Consider the following 15,989-nt stretch of genomic DNA (forward strand, 5'->3'; position numbering starts at 1 on the left):
ATCACCAGCAGATGATACATCTCGTTCTTTCATTCAGAAAGTTTGGAGGGAAGGGTGTTTTAAGAGTTTTTTTTTTTTTTGGATGGCTTATGTTGTACATCTGTAAGCTGTTTTGGCTTAGTGATGTTAAACTGTGCAGCCCTTTGCTCTGTACAGGCAATTTTTTTGTGGTGTTCTTTTCCCATCTCTTGAACTGGTTAATGTTTGGATGAACATAACGACATACATGTTCTTGTTCTTTATGAAGTACTTCTATAGTTTTACCGAATATCACTATTTTAGATATCATTGAATATAAAAGTTATGTAAGCTTATTGTAATTTATATATACAGCATCCTATCATAATTACTTGTCAAGATAAACTCATTATTAATATGCACTGTAGTAGAGTACTGTGGAATATGTTAAGTTGCATTTAATTTTATGGCAAACTTTCTATAGTGTAGTACAGTTAAGCACCCTTACATATGTAAACAGTAGTATTGGTTATGGGTCCTTTTAAAACACACTAAACAACTATTCCTATATGCAGCTTATTTATTGCATTGTTCTTCTTTGCAAGTTTCATTTGCACTAAAAGTTATGGGATGATACTGGTCTCCTAAATTCTGGTAAAGGATTGGTAGAGCCCACTTAATCACTGTTACAAGGTTTTGACATAAAGACTTAGTAAAATAGTAATGAATGAAAAAATATGTTTTAATACAAATAGGATTCATTCATTACAGTTGTAAAAAAAACCATTGCAAATCAATTTCTCTTAATATGTAAATTTGATTCATTTTCAAAGAATATATTTTATAAATTTCAAAAAGTAAAAAAATGAACAATAGCAACAACAGCAATAATAATATCAAATTATTTCAAACATTATTTTTCATAGTTCATCATATCATATAATTCTATATGCATATACTATATTCTGCACTATTATTTTCATGCAGTTGCACTGTAGCCTATTCTTGATGTTCCATTGGTTGCTTTGGCACATTAAAAAAAATCCAATGCTGAGGATGAAGGAAGGAAGAAATGTGTGGTGATCAAAGTTAGGTCTTCTTATATAAGGTTTGAAAGGAAGAATAGCAATGTCTATACGTCGACATAGACATAGTTTTGAGAGAGTGTGCACTAGTTCAAATTTATGCTGCTGCACTTGTTCCAGCAGAACACTTAATGCAGCTAAAATGATGTATTCCATGCTTTAAATATGCTCAGTTTCTCCCAATACTTATAATACACATAGCCAACGAAGCCCACATTTACGTGGAGGGAGTTGGGAGGTAAACCAAACTGATTTTAGGAGGTGCTCCAGTGGTCCTTTACTCCCCTAGCAAGGTTGTGTGTCAGGCTTTATGATTCGCCACACACGGTATTCATCCGCGCTGCTGAAGAACAGTCAAGTCTACGGCGCTGGCGGAAGGACACACTTTCAGACCTCATAGTCGTGCTTCGGTTATCGCCAAGCAAAAATGTCTGCCTAAGGGAAACTCGCAAGTTATATAGTGGATATTTGCAATATACAATCGCGACAGATACCGATTTCATTATTTTTCCGACGCGAAACAAGGACACCTACGCCGTCACCGGCACACCCGATCGCCCTAGTTGGATTTTTGACAACAAAACAGGTAAAATATTGCACAGAGTTTGTGAGAGGTTTCGGACTGGGTGAAAGAAGTTGGGATAGAAGAAAAGACAGGAGCCGATGTGGAGCGAAAGGGGTCGGCATTCGCTTTAACATTTCAGCTTGACACCTCGCTGTTCATTCTGCACGATAAAATGTGTGTTATGTCAGTGCTAATGGTCGGTTTTCGCTTAATCGTTTCACGGTCGCACCATTATTGTGAATAGGTTAACTGGCAATTAGCGAACAACAACAGCAGCGGCGTTGTTTGTTTGTATGAATTCTGCTGTAATGCAACAATAAAAGTGTGCAGCGGCTGATGTTTGGACAGCGCGTGAGCGTTCATTCTACCTCGTGACTTTTGATATGTTCAAGAATCAAACACATGCGGTTGAAAAATGATGCTGCGGGTCCATGTGTGTGACACCACCGAGCACAGCGTCCTTCTCAACATGTCCACGTTTGGTCATCCCAAAAACCCCATTAGATCTGCTCTCTAACATTATAATAAAACATTTGTCCGCTGTGTCACCAAGTTTCATGCGATTGCTATTGTTTACAAAAATAAATTCCCTAACCTCGTCTGAAACTGTCAGTAATACAAGGCTGGGGAAGAGGGGCTCTTGGGTCTGTCTCTCAGGAGCTTTTTATTTATTTATTACTATTTAACGGTTAACACACAGGTTTTGATTAAGGACAACCAGGTCCTTCGGTAGCCCAAGGTTTCGGAAGAGCGCAAAGTTAGTTCTGCTAAAAGACTGGAGATGGGGATGTTTAGCAAATGTCAAGCTGCGGATGTTCACCGATGTCATTTGCATAAGCTGTGCTGGCTAGCATGAAGCTTCAGCACACATCAGGCGCTCAGATTGAGGGGAATGATGTTTGTGTTTTGTAGATTTAGAAAAGGATCGTAAGGATGAACCCTCAGCAGCGGATTGCCGCTATCGGGACGGATAAGGAGCTGAGTGATCTGCTGGATTTCAGCGCGGTAAGACATTAATCAATTATTTGGACTCTCTTCCAGCTGTTGTCATTGGGTCAGTCATTCACTTGTAAGATATGTGCTGTTAAAGTATTACTTTTTTATGTTGTGAATATTTGTTTATTTTTCACCCGATTATATGACAAACAACAAACACACATGTATATACATGTATTTTTAAAAATACTTTAGAATATGTAATATATAAAACATGCACTTGTTGTTTTTTTGCACATGGTTTTTTGTATTCATTAAACACGAGACACTGTCTGTGTAATGTTAATACCGCAGTATTTCAGAAAAATGTTTTTGTGTCTTCCAATAGATGTTTTCTCCACCTGTAAACAGTGGGAGAAACAGGCCAACCACTCTTGGAAGCAGCCAGTTCACCACATCAGGTACGACTTCCTGTGGACATCCTTTAATGAAAGATTGTCTTCGTTTCACACTGTCCAGTCAGATTCTCAATGAAGTCTTGTTGCTGTTGATTATAGTCATGAATTCCATCTCAAGTTGTTTTTGATTTTTCTCTTGATTAATAAGGAGTGTGTAGAGAAGGGTTCAGTAATGCCTTTGAGATCAGATGCATCCACTGTTTTAATTACACTGAAATGAAAGGCACCACTGTTGTCAATTGATTTTTTACATGCATACATACTTTACATACATGCATACATCATTGCTTTTCTTAGAGTTCACATTAAGGTTGTACTTTGATAGAGTTCCTGTTTATATATGGATCCTGTCATAGGTGACTACACTTTGCTGTAAAGATCATCCATTGTCTAATGTGCTGTAGAAGAAGGAAACAATCAAGCATTATTCTATCTCAATGCTTGTTTTATGTTAAGCAACAAAACAGAGCCCTTGTTACACTCATCTGCTATCTAGAGGACGCTTTTAGTGGATTACTGAATAGCAGCAGAGCTGAGACAGCAAAATGCTTTTGTAAACCTTTTCAGAATGTTTTGTAAAATAACCTGACTTTATTGGCTCACGTCAGCCAGAATCTAACAATAATAAATGAAAAGTTTACGCACATGTGATCTTGTAATCAGTCTTTGGCTTTGATGTGCTATGATGCTAAATGTGATAAATACATCTCTTGTTGTTTGTTGCTCCTCACACAACTTACTCAAAACAGCAGTGTTTCAGAGACGGTTTGGAAACGCTGTGGGGCGTTATTTCAAGCACCGGCAGAGATTTGTGTTTGCGGAGCATCAAGATAGTAGAGAGAAGCCATTTTGCTGTATCCATCTATGCTAGATAATTCAATATAGCTTGGCATTCCTGATTATCAGGTGACCTAGATCAGGTGAAATATCTGATTCCCAAACTAGAGCAGCAGGAGCAGAGTCCTGTTTCAGAATAAAGGATTTAAAATAGTGCCGTTAAATGATTAATCGCATACCAAATAAAAGTTTTTGTTTGCACAATATATGTGTGTGTTCTGTGTATATATATTATGTGTATATATATAAACACACACACATTACAGTATATCTTTTTGTATTTACATGCCTATATTTATATTCATATAATTTATATTTATAAACATAACCTATTTTTCTGAAATATATACATGCATATGTGTGTATTTATATTTACATAATAAATATACACATACATATATTATGTAAACTAAAACTTCTTTCTTGGATTCGATTAATCGTGATTATCGTTTGACAGCACTAATTTAAAGTAATATTCCAAGTTCATTACAGCATTTGTGGCATAATGTTGTTTAGCACAAAAATTAATTTCACTTGTCTCTCCTTTTCTTTAAAAATAAATAAATAAGCTGGGTTACAGTGAATGGGTCCATTTTGAACGTGTTAAAATATTCACTTTCAATAGCATAGCAACAAATTCTGAGCAATATGTGTGTTAACATGATTTTAGTGTCACTTACTAACCATTTCTATCCAGTTTTACAACTTTGTTGCCATGACAACACAACTAAAACCTTAAACGACCATAAAAATGATTAAAACAACTTTACAGCTCAAATAATACACAAGTTTTAACAGAAGAATCTTCCATTGTCAGTGCCTCACTATAACCTTGATGTTTGCTTTCTTAGACAACAATGAAAAAAAAAAACATCAAATGGGGGACTTGAATTTTTTTTTTTTTTTTTTAAATGGAAATCAACTTGGTACTTCAAATGATGTTGATTAAGCATAACTTGTATTGAACCTGCAATATTTCATTAAAAAATGCATATGTGTATTAGGAGGTTTTGATGGTGGAAATGTGCGCTAAGGGTTTGGTCATGTTTCTCGCTAATCTGCCAGACCTTTGTAAAGAGCAGCCATTGTGTGGGAATGCTGTGATATGCCCTCTGTTTCATCCACAGCTTGGCCAGGCATGTATCACCTGTCTGATAACAAAATTCTCTTTTGTTGTCTCCAACACTGTTATTTCTCATGTCGTAGCCACTGTGTTATACAGGCATGAGGTATTGTGCAAAGATAAATGTCCTTGCTTTTTCTAGAAAAAAGCTGTTGAAACGGACCCACCAAGAAGCATTTAAAACAATAGTGGAATAGTGCCATCTGAGGATATTTCTGCAAACACAACTCTTCCTCTGTTAGACCCCACCCAGCGCCTTTTCACGTGAGGCAACAGTTCAATTAATTGCATGTCAGATTAGGTCATAAATTGAATGAAATTGTCACAAACGCATGCACTACTGTTCAAACGTTCGGGGTCAGTAAGTTTTTAAGAAATTCATACTTTTATTCTGTTTATTTTCATTATACTGATCAAGAGTGACAGTAAAGACAGAGATACTGTTACAAATTGATTGATTTCTGTTTCAAATGAATGCTGTTCTTTTGAATTATTTCCTGAATTATTGCTTAATCAAAATGAATCTTTGCTCTCACAGGAATAAATTAGATTTTAAAATATATTATTTTTGATAAAATGTTACGCTTGATGAGTAATAAGTGACTTTTTTTTCAAAAACATTTAAAAATTTACTAACTCCAAATTTTTGAGCGGTAGTGTACGTATTATCTGTTACAAAATTTAAATATGTAAATTCCTTAATGAAGTCTGAATTCACAACTTAAAATTGTTTATTAAAATAAGATAATTTATTTATTTATATTTAAGATTCCCTGATTCTTTTTTATTTTTTGCTTTGTCAACAAAGCTGTCGGTATGGCTTCGCTCGGCGCTTTTGAACTTGTACCTGAAGTCATCCTCAGAGAGTGAGCTGCGAGTAAACCTCAGGCATCACTGTCCTTATTGTCTATGGATTAGAAAAAGGCTTTATCGACTGATTAATAATTAATGAGAGGGGAAGAATCTGTATGATTAGTATTCAGAGTTTTATATCCTCTCTGTAAAAAGTCTGAACTCCGAAAAAGCCTCAAATATTAAGATAATTTCAGGCAAGGAAAATAAAACTGCCCTGCTGTATAATGAAGATATTAAAGGTGACAAAACCTCACTTGAGCACAGCTTATCCTCAAAGGCTTCTCAGCGGATTTGTGAGTTTTGTTTAAGACAATGACGGAGTCGCTCCCATTTAAGCATGCGTTTGTTTCAGAATGGATTATTATTTCAAAACCGCTCCACATCTATAACCACCAAACTGGCTTTCAGTAGTTTTGGGTAAAGAAACGAACCTGTTATGTTTCTGAACTCCGGAAGCCATTGTCTCCTGAGACTCCCTCAGCCAGCTTCTGTTTCTGATGTTTCTATATTCATATCTCTTTTTTTTTCTTTTTATTACTTCACCCTTGCCTTTTGAGAAACATTCAGTCTTAAAACCAAGCTTGCTAGATTCAGCTTGCAGAGTTTTACATGATTTTGTAAATTTTTTTGACATGATGCAAGTAAAAAAATTAAAATAAATAAATAAAAATATGCTATTATTTTGCAGAAATACATAATTTTTTGTGGTTTTCAAAATAGTCTTTAAAAAAAGCTCAGTGTGTTTTAGTGAAGGACCCCTTCTCTGTGGCAGGAGGCTGTTTATTTTTAGCTAACCTGCTGCTTGCTCTGTGAACCATTGGGCCACGTTGCGCATGTGATGCCGTCAGAGCAGTGGCTTCCTCTGGCAGGCTGGTGCCGCCACGGCAGGAAGAATTCTGGGAGGGTTTTTTGGATATCTCATGTATGCATCTCAGGTCACCTCATGGCTTGGTTATGGAAGATCATGCTGTTGCCATAGCGATCAAGGCCCTTTGAAGGCAGGTTACTTGGCACGGCGTGTGCATCTTTTCCAGCATTTCAGCAAGTCTCCCCCCAACAGCGGATTTGTTGGCATTTTTGGTGATTGATTTGGATTTTAGAAGGAAAAAAACAACAACTTTGATGTGAGTTCAAAGAATGGAAATTAAACTAGGGCATATTTAGATTATGGTTATTCTTTCAATATATTTGAGAAAGCTGAGTTTATTCTGGCTGTGATGAATAAATAAGTGACTTGTGGAGGACAGCTGTGTTTGAAACAAAGAAGAGATGTTGTAAACTTTCACATCTGTTGTGGAGCAGTCGGCTGGATGTCTCAGGTGTGTCATTGGAAGTTACAACAAAATAATGACAACAGGAAAATAATGCATGGTATTTCTAGAAGTCGGTTTCTTATGTGCTTTGTGGCGAGTAAACAATGAGATTTTATTAAGATTTTTAAGTGCCCGTAAGCTTTCCAGTTTATCAGGTATAAGTGTCCAGAACTCAGTTAGTGAGCTCATACAAAACAAAAGCACTGATTTTGACAGGTATTAGGCACGTTCTGAATAACTTAAATATGTCTGACCGGCTGTGTTCTCAACAAGTGCTCAAGTTGTAAATAAACACTTTTCACAGGGTACCAAATTGACTTGTATTAGGCACTACAAGTAGGCCTACTAAAGAAAGGTTGGGTTAAAAGTTAAATTTTTTAAATGTTAGTACCTACTTGGTGCTGAAGTACCAGTATTTTTGACCACTCTAGTAGTACAAAGCAAAGCTTGTTTCTTGTTGCCTTAAATTTTATGGAAGCATTCAGGGATTATAATACCTTTCTGATATTCCCTCTTCAAAGTGCAAAATTTTGAGCCAGCAGAGCCACAGTCAGCTTAGTTTGGGGATGGGGTACAGAGTTTTTGGAGAAAAACAACTTCCTTGGTATCTATGTGTGTGCTTTGCTTTACAACAGCAGACAGGAGTTGGAGGGAATGGCTGAAACACGTTTGACTATCTGTGTTTTTCCTGTTTGCAAGTGAGTGGAGAATGCGTGTTGACAGTCATAGCTATATCCACCAGAGCTCACGCTAATGTCACCGCTCTAGAAGCAGTTGAGCTGACGATGAGAGTCTTAGCTGAAGATGTCTTTATCCTTTCTTCGTTCATCATCTTCAACAGTTGCAGCAAACTCATAATAGCCTATTTGTGTCGTCAGCAAATTAAAAGGCTTGCATTTCAACAACTGTTATAGTCAGCAAGAGGCCAGGTTGTGAAATTCTGAACCGTTGTTTTATTTGGGCAGTCACTGTGAAAGGGGGTTTTGATATTGAGGGGGAAATCCCTGGAGTTATTAATCCCCGTCAGAGCTGAAGGCCTGTGGGCGGAGCCACATCATCCTTTCTTTATGAGAGATCAACTTTCCATCACATTCCAATTTCATTACATATCTGACCCAAGTCCTACTGTATGTGGAAACAAGATTAGGGCACTGCGAGCTTAAACCGTTCCTCACAATTCAATTTTAAAGTATTCGCGCAGGACTCACAGAGGTACCTGAAATATTTTGCAGGTGCATCCATAATGTCTCCCTACATGCCCATCAGTACTAATCAAAACAGCACTTATTTCAGAATCGTGATGCTGAATTGTTGTTACACTCAGAATCCTTTTGTTTGTTTTCATTATTTGTCACACTTTCTCTTATAGAGTCTACGTCTAGTATACTCTAAGCTATATTAAAAGTTTTGTTGAACATTTTTATACTGTCTAAATTTGCTGTAAAATAATTGAAATGTACTTTATGATTTGGATAAATGTAAATAGAAAATTTAATGAAATCTGAATAACTATACAACCATAACAAATAATACTGAGTACGCAATGAGTTAGGTAGGTGACTTTTCTATCATTTAAAAAAAAAATATATACTTATGACTAATGTGAACTTATTTCATTTGAATCCACTAAAAAAAAAAAAACACACAGGCCTATTTTAGGCCTAACAGAGCTCCCATTATATTAATCCTGTGCAGAAACACAAACATCACTTAATTTCAACATTTAATCTCCTGCAAAATTACATAGCAAAGCATGCTGGAAAAGCATGTTTTCCTCTCTTTTTCGCATGTACATTAATTGTGTCCCACTTCAATTTCTTCGGTTGTTGTTAAAGATGAAGAATATCCATATGGAATGAGTAAGAATTGTAGTTCTTAAAATTGACCGGTATAATTTCTCTATTCTAAAATATTTCGATGAAATGTAACAAAACTATTAAGTAAATCTTAAAAATGTAATTTGCTAGTCAAAAGCTAATTTCGTGTAATGAAATAAACTTAAATATTAGATGTAAATTTTAGACAGAATTAACTGTTGGGTGTGTTGGTGTTCATTTTGGCATGTATAAAGCAGTATAGATTTTTATTATTGTATTATTTAAAAAGTCACTGAATTACTTTTTAAAGTGCACGCTCATGTGTGTTCTTTTAAGTTTTGTGTGTGTGTGTGTGTGTGTGTGAGAGAGAGAATCATAATATATCCAAGTTTTTGTTCTTTTAACTCCTGTTCTGAGGGTCATCTTGCTCTGATGCTCCAACAGCCTGTAGCCGTTCACACTCTGCCTGGCCCGGTGTGCACCAGCAGGACTGCTTCAGAGAGTGAGCAGACTTCGACGGGGAATAAGAGAGCAGATATTTGGCATGAGTGGGTGCATAATGACCTTTTTGATCTCTGTGTCCCTGTGGTTTTCTGAGCTCTCAGAGGAGATGGCACAATGCTGAGTGTATGAACTGGCCCATTTGGTCCACTCAGCATGATCCACAGGGATTGAAGTTATGTGTCCTCTTTGAACAAAAACAATAAATAAAAAATCCTTATTAAAAATGAGAAAGTATCAGATCTTTTTTCCATTGAGTTTCAGACCCAGTAGTTGTGAAGCTTGTGCTGGTAATGCAGGACTAGTTCAGCCTGTGAACTGTCAGTTTAAAACTATTCTATTTTATTTTGTGTTAATATTATTATTTAAATTAGGTGTATTTTGTTTTGATTTATATTTTTGTTTTTTACTTTTTTCTTTTCTTTTTTTTTTAATTAACACTTATTTTAATTAAAATGAATAAAATAAATTCATAAAGTTTTTATTTTTGGGTGAACTATACCATTGCAATGTGCATCATTACTAGTATTTATTACAGTCCACACCATTATTCAGAAGCATTTTATCAGCCACTAAAATAATTCACAAGTGTCTTCTGCATCACTGTTGTTCAGAGTGCAAGAGGATTCTGTTGTGTTCAAGGCTACTCCTCAGCTTTTCTGATCATTAAGCATTAAACATCACTTCTTCACCCCTCGCATGTTCACTGAAAAACTTTCACCACTTTGAGCTATAAGAGCCGGGTTTGAGCGGTTCGGCCGGGCCCAGCCCTGCTGCGCAGGTGGTGAAGTGGGCCAAAATAAAATGCTCCTTCACGCCGACTCGCACTCGGCCAATAAACACCTAGTTCGTCATGTAAAGAGCATAGCGCCAATGATGGGGTCACCAATAAACACTCCAAACTCATTGCGTGTGATGGGCAGAGTCAGAGAGCGAGTGCCGGGCTGTACGTGACCTGTACCCTGATACTTCTATCAGGATTTCCATTTTAGATGCACAAAATGCTGATGGTGAGAAACACATAGTGCGGGTCCTAATCCTCTGTAGTAGCCAGCTCAACCTCCCTCTATGTATAGATTTAGTCACGAACGCATTTGGACTTAACGTGGCTTGGTATTTTTAGGACTGGAGTCTGAAATGATTTTTTCCCCTCTTCTCTATCCTTCTGTGTGAAATACCAATCAAATTGAAGTTCAATCTCTTCTCTTGAAAAAGACTTGAGGATTAGTGTGTACCACTGATTTGTTACTCGTTTTTAATTTGTCTTTTGAAGGATTTGGAGTAATAAATTAAAGATGATGTACTCCGGCTAAAGCTTTTGCAAAGCTCTCCAATTTGCATTGTGGAGCTTTGCGCTGGTTTGTTACTATGGTAATTACTATAATGACATTGTTTTCATTTAATGTATGGAAATTGTCACATTTACAAGTCCTAGTGTCAAATTGAATGAACTATTATTCTGTTTGTGGATTTCAGCTTTAGCCTTATTTCCCTCAGAAGCTCGAAACCGATGCTTGATTCGGCTTCCAGAGCCACGGCTTCCAGTCATAATGATGATAAATGCTCCGTGTGTTCGTGGTTGTCGGGGAAAGATTGTGATAGTGGGCCGAAGCGCTCTTGGCAGCGCTGAGACACTTCTCTTTACCTTGCGATTAAGTCTCAGTGTGTTTTCCCCTGCTTGGGGCCAGAGAGAGTTAATCGATAGAAAGCTAGCATGTGTTATGTAGCCCGTGTCATTTTGGCTCGGTTCTCCCAGTGACAGATGGGATCTCTGAGGGCAGCGGTCATAAACTCCTATTGGCTATCAATCAGTTTATTACATCATTAATATCGCTCTGTTGTTTCCTTTTATTCCTCCTCATGGGTGGATAAGTGTTTTTCTTTATGCTGGAGTACCCTTGACTCTGTTCTGACGTGAAGAAGGATGACCAGGGATGCTAGTTTTCTTGTGGAGGACAGGAGAGGTATGAGGCCGTGCTTCTGGCTTGGCAGTGCTGTCTGTTCGGCTCGGCTGCCGTGAGCTCCCCTGCCCTGCCAGCCTTAGCAGAACCCTCTGCTCCTCCAGCCCTCTGCTGGAGAGAATGACGTCTGAGTGCCCTTCTGTGACGGCTTACCCTGATCCACAGTGCAAGAATAAAGGTTTTACTTATTCTCTTTAATTTTTGCCATTACTGAGCATATTCCTCAAACCAAGCTCATTGGAAAAATGCATGTCTGGGGATGTTTCTGCAAAACGATATTACATCGCTTCTCGCATGTTTCGTTTTATTTTTGATGAAATCCAAGAGCTTTCTGACCCTGTATAGACAGCAACTATCATAATCAAGGCCCAGAAAGGTAGTAAGGACATAGTTAAAATTGTCCATGTGACATCAGTGGTTCAACCGTAATTTTATGAAGCTACGAGAATACTTTTTGTGTGCAAAGAAAACATATATTCCATATATGAAGGAAATATATTCCTTCAGAAACAGCATCCTTTAGGTGTCCAAGTACATGCCTGCATTTGCTGCATTTATAGAGTATGTTTGCCGGTAATATTCACGTGCCGTTGCATATCTCTACATAATTCATTCATATTCATGGTGTCGTTCTTGTATGTGATGGAGAAGAGGCTGAGAGTTGCCGAGGGGAAGGATTGAGTTTGTTTGCTTTTTCTCAGGCCCGGCTGATGAGCGATGCGATATCAGTGTTAGAACAGTCATAAGATAAGGCTCTGATTAAACCCTGCTAATGAGCAGCTCAATAAAAATAAATCTTCCTGATGCAATAAACACCGCCTTGATTGCAAGCACCCGGGGGTGTGACAGCATAATCCTTTTGTGCACAGCGTGTTCGATGCATCCAGCGCATGCTTGAGAATCAGCAGTAATCATAGGCACGTCTCGCCTGACAAAATAGCGCTTTACATACGGTCCTCTGCTTTTCTCACTCTCTCACTCCCTTTTTAAGTGCTTGGAAATACTTTTTTATATACCGTTGAAAAGTTTGAGGTCAGTAATTGTTACAAAAAATGTTCTATCACAAATATTTGCTGCTCCTTTTGAACTTTCTGTTTATCAAAGAATGCTGAAAAAATGTATCATGGTTACCAGAAAAGTATTAAGCAGCACAACTATTTCAACATTTCACAATATAACAGTTTTTACTGTTTTTTTATAGACCAGAATCAGAAAGAGCTTTGTTTATCTTTGCAATTACTGTATTTTTGATCAAATAAGCCTTTGTGGGCATAAACCAATTCTTTCAAAAATATAAAAATGTTACAGACCTCATTTTTTTTAATAGTAGCATAGTTGTTTTGCTAACTTTTTTTTTTCAATGTAACTTATTTTTTTGAAAATCTTACAAATCAAAGATACTTTTCATTAGATTATTACTTTTTTGATAGATGCAAACTAAAAGATTATTTTTAACATCTGCCTCATATTACATTTTATAACATAACAAATAGCTGATACACATACCTGTGACTACAAATCAGTCCTATTGAGGTTCTTTTTTCAAATATTTATAGTAGATTGAGTAAATGTTGTACAAAATGTGAGTTTGCTTAATTTTAGCAATTATTTGCCACCATTAAATTGTATTATATACATTGACCATTGGCCATCATGTTCTCTAAATATTAGTGTCAGCAGTGCCCATTAAAAAACGGTATCAGTCAGCTACAAATACCAAACTCTCAACTGATCGACAGCCCTGGACTGAAGCATCATAGTTTTGATTTACTATCTGGCTCCTTTGAGCAGACAGTTTAGTTCAGTTAACGCCACACATTGTCCCATGAAATGCGGGGAGAGGAAGTGGGAGAGATATGCAGTTTAATGTGCACTCTAACACAACTCAATTTAATTATGTGTTAGAGGAAGGGAAATCTCTTGGATTTACGCCGCAAGCCCCACAGCAGTCTGGCCCTTTTTTATGAGGAAGATAAATTTCTCATCTATTTGGCTTGTGTGCCTTAGTTCCTCAGATGAGGCTCAAGGTTGGAGGAAGAAGCACCTTTCCTCCGTTAGCGATTGGGAACATATGGTGAAGGTGCAGCACAGGAAGGAAGTGTGGAAATTGCAGAGAATGAGAGTTTGGATTAATGCATCTGAACTGGGCATGGCCAGACAAATCCAGCACAACCGTGCCGCCCGGACCCCTTAACGGCCCCTCTGCTGGATGGAATGGAGGGGGAAGGGAGAGATAGGTAAAGGAACATTTAAACTCCTGCCTTTTTTCAAAGGCACTGCATTATGAGCTGTAGCACTCTTTATTGATAGGAATTTGAGGGATGGAGTGAAACGTGCTCAGCGGGAATGCTGGGTAAATGAGGTAGCCCAGCAAAGACAGATAGAGTGGCTAACACACAACCCCCCCCACCCCCCAAAAAAAAAAATTATATATATGTATATGTGTGTGTGAACCTGGACCACAAAACCAGTAAATTTTTCACAATTCAAAAATAAGTGTCAATTTTTTTAATTTGAGATTTGTCCATCATCTGAAAGCTGGATAAATACGCTTTCCATTGATGTATTGTTTGTTAGGATAGGACAATATTTCGCCTATAAAGTTGTCCAAATGAAGTTCTTAGCAATGCATATTACTAATCAAAAATGAAGTTTTGATATATTTACGGTAAGAAATTTACTAAATATCTTCATGGAACATGATCTTTACTTTATATCCTAATGATTTTTGGCATAAAAGAAATGTCAATAATTTTGAACATGCAATGTATTTTTGGCTATTGCTACAAATGTACCCCAGTGACTTAAGACTGGTTTCGTGCTCCAGGGTCATATATATATATATATATATATATATATATATATATATATATATATATATATATATATATATATATATATATATATATATATATATATATATATATATATATATATATATATATATATTTCATTCACACCAAGAAGAGGGCTCACAGCCCCTTTTAATATCTAGGATTCTTTAGACATAAAGGGATCTAGTGCTCCTGAAATATCTGGCTGGTGATCATTTTCCATAGCCTTTCTCTGTTTGGCAAGATCTCAGATATCGTGTGCTATCTGGGCTGAAGGGCATGCCAGAATAAGTGCTGGTTGTCGGCACTCGGTGTATGTGACTGGGAATATGCAAACTAATGTAGGCCACAAATGAGTCAGTCCAAATCGGTAATTGGCATTTTGGAGCAAATGAGTAACTGGGGTGTAATTTGCTTCATACGAGTCCCTTTGCTGCTTTCATCCAGTCTAGATCTAAAAATGTGTACAAGTGTTAAAAGGACACCACATTATTGCAAGACATCAGCTTTAGTCTTTTATTAAAGGTATATTTTACCCCAAAATGTAATGTTCTGCTTAGATGTTTACTCGTCCTCATGTTGTCCCACGCTCGTATGGCCTTCTTGCTTCAGCTGAGTAACCAATGACATCATTTTCAGTTTTGAGTGAGCTATTATTTTAAGTATGACACGCTTGCTATTATGAAAAGTGTCTGAGTAATAGATGTTGCTTTAAAACCTGTGTTTTCTGGAGTGCCCCTGCTGAATCTCCATTGCTACTACAAAGGAAATCCTTTTTTACAATAATGAATGTATGTTTGCAGTCAGAATGGTACTTGATTAAATAAAAAAATACAAAAACAGACTACTGAAAAATAATGGCAATAAAACATGTTTTTCCATTGAGTAGTCCTCGCATATTGCATTTATAAAGCAACAGGGCCAGTAAAGTTTGATTCAGAAGCAAATGAGCTGGTTCTTTGCAGTGAATCAAAAACATACAGTGTGACTGGCGTACTCCAATTCGTGAGCAAATGACTGGTCCTTTTTAGTCAATCTGAAAGACTCAGTGACTAGTTTGAGAGGTCTAATAAATCCCTCACTAGAATAAACTCACTGAATCCTATAGAGCAGTTACTGACTCAACATTTGAACTGAACTGTGATTTATCTTTATGTTCAGTTATGTAGAAATGAATCACATCACCTCATTTAATTCGATTTGGTGCTCAAGAAACATTTATTTTTATTATCAATGCTGAAAACAGTTGGGCTTAATATTATTTTTGTGGAAATTGTAATAAATTAAATCAAATCCTTGCTTGGTGAATTAAATCCGTCCTTGCTGATTAAATGTAGTCGTCATACTGACCTCAAACTTTTGAACGTTAGTGTAATAAAACATAGTTTAATAATAAAAAAAAACAGTAAAACACCCATACGTTAATATACTTCACTCATATATTAAAATTAGCAGTTTTTTTAAAGCGGACATATTATATGAAATGTTGATGAAGAGAGGAAACCCCTCGTATGTAGGCAGGGCAACTAGCTCGGAGACACGCCTCTTCAAATTTAAGGGTGGGGCTATTTTGAGAGTCAAATAGTCTCTCCTTCATGCGTATAACCAGATTGTTGAAAATCTCAAAACCGCTCCTTGTTTGCATGTAGGAAAACGAGGCCTGGCACTTTATAGCCCTCCTCCCGCTTTAACAATGTTTTGAATTTTAATTTCAAGCTGCCGTGACCCATTCTCATGTTGATCTCC

General features: G+C 36.9%; 1 protein-coding gene across 2 annotated transcripts in view; it reads left to right on the plus strand.

The window, feature by feature from the left end:
* Positions 1 to 1,431: 1,431 nt before the first annotated feature.
* Positions 1,432 to 15,989, plus strand: part of LOC306884238 (transcription factor 12-like) — a 113,678-nt gene continuing 99,120 nt past the window's right edge. The window contains exons 1-3 of one of the 2 annotated variants that reach the window (XM_079439960.1): positions 1,432 to 1,629; positions 2,521 to 2,613; positions 2,933 to 3,005. In XM_079439960.1, coding sequence (XP_079296086.1) covers positions 2,542 to 2,613; positions 2,933 to 3,005 — 145 coding nt within the window. In that variant the 5' untranslated portion in view covers positions 1,432 to 1,629; positions 2,521 to 2,541. Of the gene's footprint in view, positions 1,630 to 2,439; positions 2,614 to 2,932; positions 3,006 to 15,989 lie in introns of those variants that run through there. The other variant, XM_079439961.1, reaches the window with a different exon arrangement.

The sequence above is a fragment of the Barbus barbus genome (genome assembly GCF_936440315.1).
Source record: "Barbus barbus genome assembly, chromosome: 2".
Lineage (NCBI taxonomy): Eukaryota > Metazoa > Chordata > Actinopteri > Cypriniformes > Cyprinidae > Barbus > Barbus barbus.